Source organism: Palaemon carinicauda, chromosome 26 (assembly GCF_036898095.1).
Source record: "Palaemon carinicauda isolate YSFRI2023 chromosome 26, ASM3689809v2, whole genome shotgun sequence".
Taxonomy (NCBI): domain Eukaryota; kingdom Metazoa; phylum Arthropoda; class Malacostraca; order Decapoda; family Palaemonidae; genus Palaemon; species Palaemon carinicauda.
The window spans coordinates 38,081,518-38,095,198 of record NC_090750.1 but is presented as its reverse complement, the minus strand read 5'-3'; the positions used below and the strand labels follow the sequence as shown (position 1 = coordinate 38,095,198).

At 43.8% G+C, this 13,681-nt stretch overlaps 1 protein-coding gene across 2 annotated transcripts in view; it reads left to right on the top strand.

Moving 5' to 3' along the window:
* Positions 1–13,681, top strand: part of mute (muscle wasted) — a 421,459-nt gene that overhangs the window by 295,687 nt on the left and 112,091 nt on the right. For both annotated transcript variants that reach the window (XM_068349571.1, XM_068349570.1), the window contains exon 20: positions 8,711–8,912. In XM_068349571.1, the coding sequence (XP_068205672.1) occupies positions 8,711–8,912 (202 nt within the window). The remainder of the gene's footprint in view (positions 1–8,710; positions 8,913–13,681) is intronic.

Sequence of the window (13,681 nt, the reverse complement as noted above, 5' to 3'; positions counted from 1 at the left end):
CGCAGCTTATTAAGCGCAAGTCGGTCCCTTCCGCGCAAGTCCAACGGCCCAGTTGTAGCCACTGGGTCAGTTCGGACTCGCTGCAGTCTTCCGACGACTGCTCACCTCCTAAGAGAGGCAAAGCGGTACCGCATCAGGCAGTCACACCGTCTGTTGCCGCACCTGCTCCTGTAGACCCTAAGTGGTCTTTGCTGCAGACCATGCAGTCTCAGTTAACGTCATTGATGCGGGACTTTCGTGCGGAGAAGGTTGACACTGCACCAACCTCTAGCCTACAACCAACACGGTTGTGCGTCCTGTGGACGCTGAGGCGACCTTCTGCCGCACTCCAACTGAGAGAGTCCCGCCACCCATGCGTTCCAGTGTACCCTGCCAGCCGCATGTTGACGTTCAGTAACGCACGGAACCTTCCGTTGACGTTCGCGAGGTACAACAACAGTCTAAGTTGTTTTGTTTTGACGCGGTGCGTCAACCTCCGCATTCTAGAGTTGTTTTGACTGCTCAGTATAGACAGTCAAAGCAGTCTCGAGTGAACACTGTATGTCCTCACGCACCTGTTGTGGTTGACAGTTCAGTTGTTGACAGTTCACAGACTGTCAAGCAGTTACATGACGTTGCCTTCTGGTCTGCTACTAATGCACCAGTGCTGTATGTCCTCACGCACCTGTTGTGGTTGACAGTTCAGTTGTTGACAGTTCACAGACTGTCAAGCAGTTACATGACGTTGCCTTCTGGTCTGCTACTAATGCACCAGTGAGAGACTCACTGAGATAACCTAGCTTTTATCGGACAAGGTTCCTGTAGATGAGAAAGTGCTGTTCTCCCTCCTACTGATATTCCCTTGAGGACTCTGTCATTTGGAGAGGAGCCTTAAGCTGCTTAGCCTCCTATGGACTTTAATTAAATCATGATGATTTTTTAAGGATCTTCGTCCGGATCTTGTAACTGCTGCTCCTCGTTCGCCTAAACGTCAGAACTTACACTAGGCCTAGCTACTTCGAAGCCGTTGTTTTTAAGCTAGTGCTCTCTCGCTCTCCTAGAGAGCGTTACGTTGGCTAGGCGACTGGTTTTTGCACCAGGAGGAGTTTTAGGGATACAGCCTTTGATTTCCCTTCTTTTAAACTGGCTTATAGAGCGAGAGTCTGATAGGACACGAGAGAAGTTCTCGGCTTGGGAGTTCATGCCTCTGCCCAGATAGACTTCTCAATTCTGGTAGACTCGCCCTGGCGCCTAGCCAGGAGACGCTCCAAGTTGTTTACAGGTCAACTTCTCAACTTTTGTCGAGCCTTTGAAGTTTTGCTGTACTATTATGTCACACATAACAAGGCTTTCAGGGATGGTAAATGGTTCCGCCTCAGTCGCTAACCCCGTCTGTTGCCACACCTGCTCCCGTAGACCCTAATGGGCTTTGCTGCAAGACATGCAGTCCAAGCTTGCGTCCTTGATAGAGGACTTAAATGCGGAGAAGAACCTTCTGGCCAACAACCTTCCAACCGGTTGGTTGTGCGCCCTGTTGACGCTGAGGTAACCTACTCGCGTCTGCCAGTTGAGGTGGTTCCTCCTTCTGGCCAACAACCTTCCAACCGGTCGGTTGTGCGCCCTGTTGACGCTGAGGTAACCTACTCGCGTCTGCCAGTTGAGGTGGTTCCTCCACCGATGCGACCCAGTGTGGGTTGCCAGTCGCACGTTGACGTTAAGCGACGCTCGGAGGTGGTTGTTGACGTTCAGGACGTTCAACAACCAGCAGAGGTGACTTGTTGTGACGCAGTGCGTCAACCTCAGCAACCCGGTAGGGTGCTGACTGCACAACCCAGACAGTCTAGACAGTTTCGGGTTGACGCTGTACTTCCTCGCGCACCCATGGTTGTTGACAGTTCACAGACTGTGCAGCAGTGCCATGATATTGCGTCCGGCTCCGTCACGCATCCACCAGTGCGACCGGATTCAGCGAGTCAGACGTTGCTCACTCCGTTGCCGTTTCCTCATCAGTTTCGGATGAGGAACCCTCTGATGAGGACGTTGCTGAACAAGACGATCAGCCCCCAGCCCTGCTATCCATCCAGAAGATGCTGAAGAAGGAACGCTGCCCAGTCAGGCTGTGGATGAGTCTGGTAGGGACACTGTCATCCGTGGATCAATTTGTGTCACTAGGAAGACTACACCTCCGTCCTCTTCTATACCATCTAGCTTTTCACTGGAAAAAGGACAAGACGCTAGAAGCGGTCTCGATCCCGGTTTCCGGAAAGATAAAGTCTTGTCTGACTTGGTGAAAGGACTATATCAACCTTAGAGAGGTTCTTCCCCTGACTGTTCAGACTCCCAACCACGTTCTCTTCTCGGACGCATCGGACGTAGGCTGGGGTGCGACATTAGACGGTAGGGAATGCTCGGGATTATGGAACTCGAGTCAAAGGACAATGCATTTCAACTGCAAGGAGCTACTGGCAGTACGTCTGACCTGGAAAAGCTTCAGGTCTCTCCTTCAAGGCAAAGTGGTGGAGGTGAACTCGGACAACACCACGGCTTTGGCGTACATCTCCAAGCAAGGAGGGACCTACTCTCTGACATTGTACGAGATTGCAAGGGACCTCCTCACCTGGTCTAAAGGTCTAGACATATCACTAGTAACGAGGTTCATCCAAGGCAACTTGAATGTCATGGCAGATTGTCTCAGTCGGAAGGGACAAATAATTCCAACAGAATGGACCCTCCACAAGGATGTATGCAAGAGACTTTGGGCCACCTGGGGCCAGCCAACCATAGATCTCTTCGCAACCTCGATGACCAAGAGGCTCCCAATATTTTGCTCACCAATCCCGGACCCAGCAGCAGTTCATATAGATGCCTTTCTACTAGATTGGTCACATCTAGATCTATATGCATTCCCTCCGTTCAAGATTGTCAACAAGGTACTGCAGAAGTTCGCCTCTCACGAAGGGACAAGGTTGACGCTAGTTGCTTCCCTCTGGCCCGCGAGAGAATGGCTCACCGAGGTACTTCGATGGCTAGTAGACGTTCCCAGAACACTTCCCCTAAGGGTGGACCTTCTACGTCAGCCACGCGTAAAGAAGGTACACCAAGGCCTCCACGCTCTTTGTCTGACTGCCTTCAGACTATCGAAAGACTCTCAAGAGCTAGAGGCTTTTCGAAGGAGGCAGCCAGAGCGATTGCTAGAGCAAGGAGAACATCCACCCTTAGAGTCTACCAATCGAAGTGGGAAATCTTCCGAAACTGGTGCAAGTCAGTATCCGTATCCTCGACCAGTACCTCTGTAACTCAAATAGCTGACTTTCTCTTATATCTGAGGAAAGAACGATCTCTTTCAGCTCCCACTATCAAGGGTTACAGAAGCATGTTGGCATCAGTCTTCCGTCACAGAGGCTTAGATCTTTCCAACAATAAAGATCTACAGGACCTCCTTAAGTCTTTTGAGACCACGAAGGAGCGTCGTTTGGTTACACCTGGTTGGAATTTAGACGTGGTACTAAGATTCCTTATGTCAGACAGGTTCGAACCGCTACAATCAGCCTCCCTAAAAGATCTCACCTTAAAGACTCTTTTCCTGATATGCTTAGCCACAGCTAAAAGAGTCAGTGAGATTCATGCCTTCAGCAAGAACATCGGATTCTCATCCGAAACGGCTACATGTTCTACAACTTGGTTTTCTAGCCAAACACGAGCTGCCTTCTCGGCCTTGACCAATATCGTTCGATATTCCAAACTTATCGTATGGTTGGAAATGAACTAGAAAGAGTCTTATGTCCTGTAAGAGCTCTTAAGTTCTATTTAAAAACCTTTACGAGGCCCGTCTGAAGCTTTATGGTGTTCAGTTAAGAATCCATCTTTGCCTATGTCAAAGAATGCTTTATCCTATTTTATCAGACTGTTAATACGAGAAGATCATTCCCATCTGAATGAGGAAAACCAAGCTTTGCTGAAGGTAAGGACACACGAAGTTAGAGCTGTCGCAACTTCCGTGGCCTTTAAACAAAATAGATCTCTGCAAAGTATAATCAACGCAACCTATTGGAAAAGCAAATCAGTGTTCGCGTCTTTTTATCTTAAGAATGTCCAGTCTCTTTACGAGAACTGCTACACTCTGGGACCATTCGTAGCAACGAGTGCAGTAGTGGGTGAGGGCTCAACCACTACAATTCCCTAATTCCATAACCTTTTTAATCTTTCTCTTGAAATGTTTTATTATTGTTTTTGGGTTGTCCGGAAGGCTAAGAAGCCTTTCGCATCCTACTTGATTTGGCGGGTGGTCAAAGTCATTTCTTGAGAAGCGCCTAGATTAGAGGTTTTGATGAGGTCCTGTTGTATGGGTTGCAACCCTTGATACTTCAGATCCTAGGGGTCGCTCAGCATCCTAAGAGGATAGCGAGGCTCCGTAAGGAAGACGTACTTAAAAAGGCAGAGTAATTGTTCAAGTCGACTTCCTTACCAGGTACTTATTTATTTTATGTTTGTTATTTTGAATAACTGCTAAAATGAAATACAAAATACTTAGCTCATAATAATGTAAACATGTAATGCTGGTCTCTACCCACCCCCCTGGGTGTGAATCAGCTTATATGATCACCGGCTAAGTTTAATATTGAAAAATGTTATTTTTATTAATAAAATAAATTTTTTAATATACTTACCTGGTGATCATATATTAAAGGACCCTCCCTTCCTCCCCAATAGAGACCCAGTGGACCGAGGAGAAAATTGGTTCTTTGTTTACTTGGAGTACTAAGTACCTGCTCGACAGATGGCGCTGTTGATGTACACCCCCACCTGCATAGCGATCGCTGGCGTATTTTGACCGTAGGTTTTTCTGTCGAGCAACAGAGTTGCAGCTTATATGATCACCGGGTAAGTATATTCAAAAATTTATTTTATTAATAAAAATAACATATTATTATTATTATTATTATTATTATTATTATTATTATTATTATTGCTAGCTAAGCTACAACCATAGTTGGAAAAGCAAGATACTATAAGCCCAAAGGCTTCAACAGGGAAATATAGCCCAGTGAGGAAAGGAAATAAGGAAATAAATAAATGACATAAGAAATAATGAACAATTAAGATAAAATATTTTAAAAACATTAACAACATTAAAACAGATATTTCATATATAAACTATAAAAAGACATATCAGCCTGTTCAACATAAAAACATTTGCTACAAGTTTTAACTTTTGAAGTCCTACTGATTCAACTACTGTACCTGATTAGGAAAATCATTCCACAACTTGTCACAGCTGGAATAAAACTTCCAGAGTACTGTGTAGTATAGAGCCTCATGATGGAGAAGGCCTTACTATAAGAATTAACTGCATGCCTAATATTACAAACAGGATGGAACTGTCCAGGAAGATCTAAATGTAAAGAGTGGTCAGAATAAAAAAATCTTATGCAACATGCATAATGAAGTAATTGAACGACGGTGCAAGAGATTAATATCTAGATCAGGAATAAGAAATTTAATAGACCTCAACAAATTAAGATGAGACTCAGCAGCTGAAGACAGGATAACAATACATGAAACAAGGTAGAATGAAAGAATTAAAACACTTCTTCAGAATAGATTGATCACCGGAAATATTAAAAGACTTTCTCAATAAGCCAATTTTTTTTTGTGCAATTGAAGAAGACCCAGACCTAATGTGTTTCTCAAAAGTAAATTTGCTGTCAAAAATCACACCTAAATTTTTTAAAGTCATACAAAATGAAATAAACATTATCAATGCTCAGATCTGGATGTTGAGGAGCCACTGTCTTTGACCTACTTACAGTCATACTGTCAGTTTGTTAATATTTAACTTCATGCCCCTTAATAAGCAAAATGCACTAATTTTAGGTAGATCTCTATAAATGGATTCAGCAACCCGAGATCTGCATTCAAGAGATAAAATGGATGCAAAAAGAGTAGCATCATCTGCATATGTAGAATTGGCATTTCTCTGGTCGGAGCGTCTCTAGCGCAGATCGTGGATTTCCTTGTCTTCCTTTGCTGGGAGAAGCGTCTCTCAGTTGCGGCTGTCAAAGGCTATCTCTCAGACTTAATTATGGCCTTTTGATTAAATTGCATAGACCTCTCAGCTTCCTGGGGGCTGTCTATGCTTGTGAGAAGCTTCGAGCTATCGTGCCTGGACCTCAGGCCTTTAGACAAGTTGTCATATACAGGAATCTGGCACTCAAGACTGTCTTCTTGGTAATCTTAGTGTCGGCTAAAAAAGTGAGCAAAATGCATGATCTCTCTTGCTTTGTCACCCACACTCGTAGAAGGAAGAATTTATGGCCAAGACTCTGAATCCGGCAGCACATAACCCCAGGTTCAAGTCCTTCTCCATCCCCTCCCTCTGGGAGGCATCAGCTAGTATTGAAGGGGAGATGCTGTTGTGTCTTGTAAGGTCTCTACAAGGTCTGTAGAGAACCTGACATCTTAGACCTGAGTGTGGGAGACTCTTCATATGCACTGGCAGGTACAAGAAAGAGGTGTCAACTAACACAATATCTTTCTGGGTTCATATGGTGATCAGGAGAGCTTACAACACCTCAGTGGACGAGACAGTCTAGGCACCAGCCAGGATCAAACCTCACAAAGTCAGGGGTATTGCCCATTTCTACTTTAAAAGAAACCTGTCGATGGACCAAGTACATGAGGCACAGGTCTGGAAGAGACAAACCACTTTCATGGCTTTTTATTTGTGAGATTGTACCCACAAGTCCCTTGACAATTTATGCTTGACCCTGTGGTGGCTTCTCAATCCGTTGTGTAGCAAGCTCAGCTCCTTATGAGGACAGATTGTATCATGTCTATAGTATTGTTTTGACATGTTGGAAATTGATGTAGTATAACAGACTCCTCCTCTTCCTTTTTCTGCAGTACAGGCTGGTCTGACTAGATGTGGGTAAGTTACACTTCAGACCTCCATTCTATGAAGTCAAAGAAATATATCTCCCTATCCCCTATATGATCTCGGAGATGTTTGAATCTAGTACTAACCCATTACTCATATGCACAGTACAGGTATTCGATTCGGCCACCATATTCCCTTGGAAAAAGATTCTTTTGATTTTGGTGTGATACATTTTGTACACCTGATGTCGTATTAGTCTTATCACTATGATTAAGATAGCCATGAGTGGCTTCGCTCCACTCTCCTCTCACCAAGCGTTTATCACTTTCAGAGAAGTTAAGAATCTTCCAGTTTTATTCAAGGGGGACTGCCAACCCACCAAGCAGTGAGGCTCACAAATCGAAGGACGAAAGTTTTTATGTTGCTAGGAAGATAAATTATAAAAGAAATTTGTATTTTTCCTAGTCATACAAACCTGAGTCCAAAACTTCCCTCCTCAAACTACCCTTCTAAGTCTTGGGTCTAAGTAATAGAATTGAATAGAGAACCGAGTGTGGGGGAAGATCAACAGCCAGAATCCCTCACCTGTCGGATAACTGTTCCGTTTTCTGTTTCAACGATAGTTTCCAACTTGCATCAAAGTAATCTCCCTAATTAAAGGTCTGAGGTTTGTATGGCTAGGAAACATGCAAATTACTTTTAAAATTTGCTGTATCCAAATTTGTCATTTTCATTGTTATGGTGAAGGAATGGACTGGATCGGTAACAGGAAATTAGCTAACCTAGAGTATGCTGATAGTGCTGTCCTTATTAGCAAAATGCCTCAGGACTTGCAAAGATTTTTCCACAGAATGTAGGAAATATCACATGATATTGGGCTCAAGATAATTAGAAGAAAGACAGAGATGATGAGAATGGAATATGCAATGGAAGATGAAATATCGTTGGAAGGAGAAAGGATTAATGAGGTAGAATCATTTAAATATTTAAAAACTGATCTCTATTACAGGGTCTTTAGAATTAGAGTTTATTGAAAGATTAAAAAAAGCAAATCAGACATTGGCTAATTTAAGTAAAATTTGGAATTCAAATCGCTTGAAATTACATAGAAAAATCAGGTTATATATCAGTTTAGTGACATTGGTGTTACTGTATGCATATGATTTGTGGTATGACAATGAAACAATATCCAACAGATTTTGTAGATTTGAGAACAAAGCCCTGAGAAGAATATTGGGAGTTAAATGATAGGACAGGATTATAAATGAAACTATGGGAGAGATTACTTGAGTGCCATATATGGATGAGATTATGGTGAGGGGTAGATAGAGATGGATTGGACATGCTCTTTGCACTCTCCAAGAGAAATTAGTTCACCAAACTTTCAACTGGGCTCCACAAGGTACTTGAAGAGTTGGAAGACACAGGCTTACATGGCTAAGGACTATGAAGTGTGAAGTATGAAATGATGAATGGAGAAGTATTGATTTAAAAGCTTGAGATGCTAGGTAAAATCTAACCGAGGCCCTTTGCATCAATATGTGATGATGATGATGATGATGATGATGATGATGACATTTTTAAGAAATTTGCCCATGTTTCATTTTGATATCTGTCTCTCTTTAGCTTTTGAAAAAAAAAATTACAGCTTTTTTAAAGTTGTAACAAAATTTGAAGTTATTAATTTTTACACAATGTCTGACAACTTTTTCATGCAGTCCAACAATTTGCTTAATACTTGTGACATATCAAGTATTAAACATTAGATAGGAATATATATGAAGTCAATATTATAGGCTATTTTCATTGATTTAACTGGAATTGACTTACTGTTTATTTTCCTAATTATAACAGGTCTCAAAACTACAGCACAGAAACAAGTAATACAACAAGTCAGCTTCCTCAAGTGGAAGATGAATTGCCATTAGTTAATGATGCGTCAAGTGTTTCAAGTCATCTCAGATCAACTGTCCCCCAGTTGGAAGAGGAATTTGAAGAGGATGACTTAGAGGAAGAGGAAGAGGAAGAAGAGGAAGAAGATTTGGAAGCAGCTCAGGTAGGAAATGGGTCAATAAAGTACAAATTCGTTAATTATTGTATAAATACTATTTTAAATCACTTAATTTAAGCTAAGTCCCCTCTTGAACCACCCTCTCTTAAAGGTAGAATTGTATCCTGCCTTGTCTTAGAGAATGTCCAGATGAGTCTCAATGCCCTTTTTGATAATACATATAGATGTCCAGATTTTTACAAATTATTAATTTGAATGAAGGTATCATCATTGTGTTGATTATTAAGACTTTCTTGAGGGTATTCTCGATATTTCCAGAAATCCAATGAAGAATTTAGTGAAAGGTTTACTATTAGTAGCCCCTCAACTAAAAGGCTTTGGGTATATGTCCATCCCAAAAGTAACAAAATATAATATTTTTAAAGTCTACGCTTGATCATTTAAGATATCCCACAGCTATTCCATATGATTTTAGTGTGTAATGTACTTAAGGGCACCTTATAATTATTATTCAATTCACAAGATTTGTTTGCAAGAGGGTAAATTTGCAAAAACCACCATAATAACGAAGTTCTTTATTTAAGGGATTAATAGCTTGTTTACCTGACAAAAGATAAGGTTTTAATAGAAATAGTGCAGAGGTTCTTTTCAGTATTTTTTTTTTCAGTGCTGGTCTTAGATAAATGCAGATGTGTGTATAGTATTGAAGAGATCTGTGTTCCAACACAAAATACAAACCATTGAATTATTCAACAAGGCAGTTAAGCAACAAGGGAGAAGGCAAGAGCTAGGAGCCCCTTCCTTTACCTGTAAAAAGCTCTTCACTTTAGTTTCAGCCGCAACGAGTACAGCAAACTTTTAATTTTATTTTTCCTTCAAAAAGTGAATGCTGACTGCTGATTACTATGATTGTGAAGCAAGAGATTTGCACATGGGGGAAATTGTGGCTTTAGATCTAATTTTTGTTAAACTAGCTGTAGATCTATACTCTGCCTCTTGCTAGGGACATGATTGTTCACAATCATCCTCGTGTGCTGAGTGTAGGTTGTGACCTTCTATACAATGTCAGGCGTATGCTTTGAGGGTGAGTAAGAGGGCTTTGCTTCTTCTTTCTTCCCCTCATTGAGTACATCTGCTATTGCCAGTCATGTGCTTATGCTCCTGGACCAGTCCACCAGGGAGTATACCTCGGGAACATGGAGACCTCGAAGCTATGTCAAAGGGCTTTTCAGGCTCTGGTGGCGTGTAGGGTTCCCCAGTGTTTGCCACACCCCTTCGTAAGTTGGAAGCTCTTCTCTGTTAGTGCATACTGCTGATGATGAGTGTGATCTGAGGAAGATTTGGGCCTCCTTAGTTTTTTAAGTCTCCTTGGTGACACCAGTGGTGAAGGACATGGTCAGTTTGTCCCCAGATGTCTACAGTTGATCCCCCTCCCTGGGTGTAGGGCAGCCCTGGTACTGAAAATATGTGTTGTCCTGATACCCGGTGGTTCACCATGCTTCTCCCTTGCCTGGGGATCTTGGGCTTCTGCTTCCCTATAAGTGTGCCTACCCCTCCCCTGTGACAATGTTCCCCAGTGTTGTTGTTCCTGTTGTGGCAACTTCTGTGGTGTCTCCTCTCACGAGAGCATCGTTATTTTAGGTCTCTTGAACTTACATATCTACTTCTTCTTGCAGAGCCTGAGGTGAGGATTGGAAAGAGGAGTAAATGTGTGCATTCTTTTTAATCCTCTTCCTCGTCATCCTCTTTGACTTCCAACTTTTTACACACTTCTTTTAAGAAGAAGTAGAGGATGAAGTCAAAGATATCCAGTCCTCCGCAGTTGTAAGGAAAGGACTCCTTTTGACACCACCTATCTGAGGGACGGGAGACACTCTTGTCGAGTGTCTCCCGTCCCTGTGTTCTAGCTCCCAGGGTATATGTAAATGGCCAGGGCCATTACCCATTGTCATAGCTCCATCTCTCAGCCCCCAGCTACCCCGATTATCAGGCGGGACATGTGTTACGGCTGCAAGCCTCAGGCCTCTAGCTTCCCAGTTGACCAGGATTGACTATTAGGTCCCCCATGTGTTTGGCTTAGGTCCCCAACTACCTCTGTAACTGGAATTGATTGGTGTCGGCTCTGTGTTTCGCCCCCGTGACCAATGCATGGGGCAGGGACCAGGGCCGTGACCCCATGTAGTGTCCCCCTACTGCGGCCCCACAGTGTCGTGACTCGGGTCCCTTGACTACCCCGATAGTCAGGTGGGAATGGAGTACGGAACCATGATTTGGATCCCTGGGACCAATATACATAGCCGTAGCTGTGACTCTGTGTCATGTCCCCCCATCACTGTCCCCCTGGGTTAGGGATTGGGTTCCCGGCTATCCCAGTAGGCAGGTGGGACAGGAGTGTACAGCCCCGTAAACTTTTTGGCCCTGGATTGATGGAGGAGCTAAAGCATTCTCCATCTCCCTCTCTGCTTGAACATGGACTCCTGCTCCTCCTTCAACCTTTGATACTTCGGTAGAGCCAGTTAAAAGAATAGCATTAATCTAGGTTATCATTACACATTTGTGTGCAATGGAGTACCAAGAGTTGGGGGGACAGATCTTTAACCCCGTGCCTCCAGGCACAGGGCTTTGGTCATCCCTCTGCCCCTTCCAGCAGAAGGAAGAGTAAGGGTACTCCTTCCGTCTCTGCCATGTTCATTGCCAGGGATGATTTCCCCGCTTTTTTCGACCTCCCTGTGCCATTTTCACTCCCCAGTTACTGCATTGTCAGTTTTGTCCTTGGAATAGAACAATGGTATTATTTGGGAGTGAGTGGAGGAATCAGCATAGCAACCTGCTATATCCTCTTCCCTGAGTTGATAAAAGGGTGTTCGGGATTCATCTACTCCTAAGAAATTGGACCTTGGACCAGTGCCGATGGAGGTGGTTAATCCCAAGTCAGAGTTTTCTTGGTGGAGATCTGCACACACATTCCTGAGTGCAGTTGTTTGAAGGGGATGACCTTGGCTCTTTCTTCAGGAAGGGTCTCATTCATTGAGCAGCACTTTGATGCTTTTCAAGGTGCAAGCCATCCCTGACTAGTCAGATCTGACTAGTTTAGCCATGGAATGAGGTGACGATCATATCTGTAGAAATTAGAACTCTAGCTGCAAGTCAGTCAAATGAAATGTAGTCCTCTTCACTCTTGAGTTAGAAAGGTTCTTTGTTCCTATGAGTCATACAAACTCTTCCTTTGATTACAGAGATTGATTTAATGTTAGCTGGAGTCAGTCTTTTAAGTTGGATAACAAGCAATTATCCAGCTGGTGAGGGTGTAGGGCGAGAAGACTTGTCTCCTATCCAGACAGAGAACCTTCGCTTTTGATTCGGTCGTTGTTTTTTACGCGTGTCCATACAGCTCCCGTCAAACTTACCATTTTCTGTGCATTGACAGGTATACAACTTGAAGGGGAAGAAGCCTGTGAAGCTTTCACCAGGGTCAGACTTAGAAACGTCCAAGAAGACTCCCAGGAAGTCATTCACTGCTTCTGTCTCACCGCAGGATACAACTGTTGTTGCCATCACTGTGCATACATCCCTGAAATGGTCCCCAGGAAGTATGCTGCAAGGGGCTTGGAGCCCTCTGATCTATGTCAGCAAGCTTTTTAGGTTTGCCTGGTATGTTGGTATCCCCTAGCATTTGCTACACCTCTTAGGAGGCTGGAATCCGTTCACCCTTGACCATGCAGGCTGTTGACATTGAGTTTGACCTAAGGAAGTCTTGGGCCTACTTAATTCTTTTAGGTAAGCAATTGGTGACTGCTGAGGGAGGTGGTAGCTAAGGATACCTCTCCTCTGGTATCCCCTGGGCATTTGCAAGTGTCTCAAAAGTGTTCCTGGTGATGCCAGTGGTAAAGGGCATGGTGGTTACCCCAGTGTTAGGGAGCCTGATGGTTTCCCCCTTTAAACCTATGAAGGGGGGAAAATTAATTTAGGTAGCTCTCGGCCTAGCAGGTATGGTGCTGGCATTGGGAACCGGAGCCGCAAAGGCAAAGGTAAGAAGACGAAAGTGAGTACTATCCTTGTCCCTGAGGTTACCCTGATCCCTGACCCAAACTCAATGATTCCCACTCTTCCCCATGCCACGTGCCGTTTCTTGTCCCAGGAGGTCTAAGGCCTGTCTCTTCCCTCAGGAAGCTCCCCCCCCTTTTTTTTTTCTCCCCCAGTCCAGTCCCATAAGCTGTATTCTAAGTCGTCTTCCAAGACCCATATTACGGGGATGGTTACGACTTTCCTCTATTCAACCCTGTTATGTCCGCAAATCTACGGTGTTGGAATTACACCAGGACTCAAGTTGACCCTGGTGGTTCCGAGATAGTCTTGTGCAGAATGGTATCCCAATCTGCCTTGTCGAGATCCCAAAAGAACTCCTTTCCTTCCGTTCTCTACGTGACGAGTTTAGTGCAACGGAAAGGAGAAGCTTTTATGTCCGGTGAGAATCCGGCAAAACTGTCTGAAGACGACACCTCTGACCCAGGTGTCGGTGACTCTTCTTTAGCACTGCAAGAACCAAGAAAAAGGTATTTAGAACATGACTACTTTCAGATTTAGTGTTGATCTGTAATGTGTAAGCCTCGACTGCTGAGAGGATTGAGGTACCAGCTAAGAGTGGAAGTCGTGAAGTAAGAATCTAGGCACCAGCCTTTGCTCCAAAAGAAATCTTGCTTGGCCAGGTATTGAATGTCGGGGTGTGTATGCACCAAACCACCTTCACAGCCTTTAATGTACAAAAGTACCCACAAGTCCCTTGATGTCTTTGCTCTTGGTCTTGTGGTGGCTGC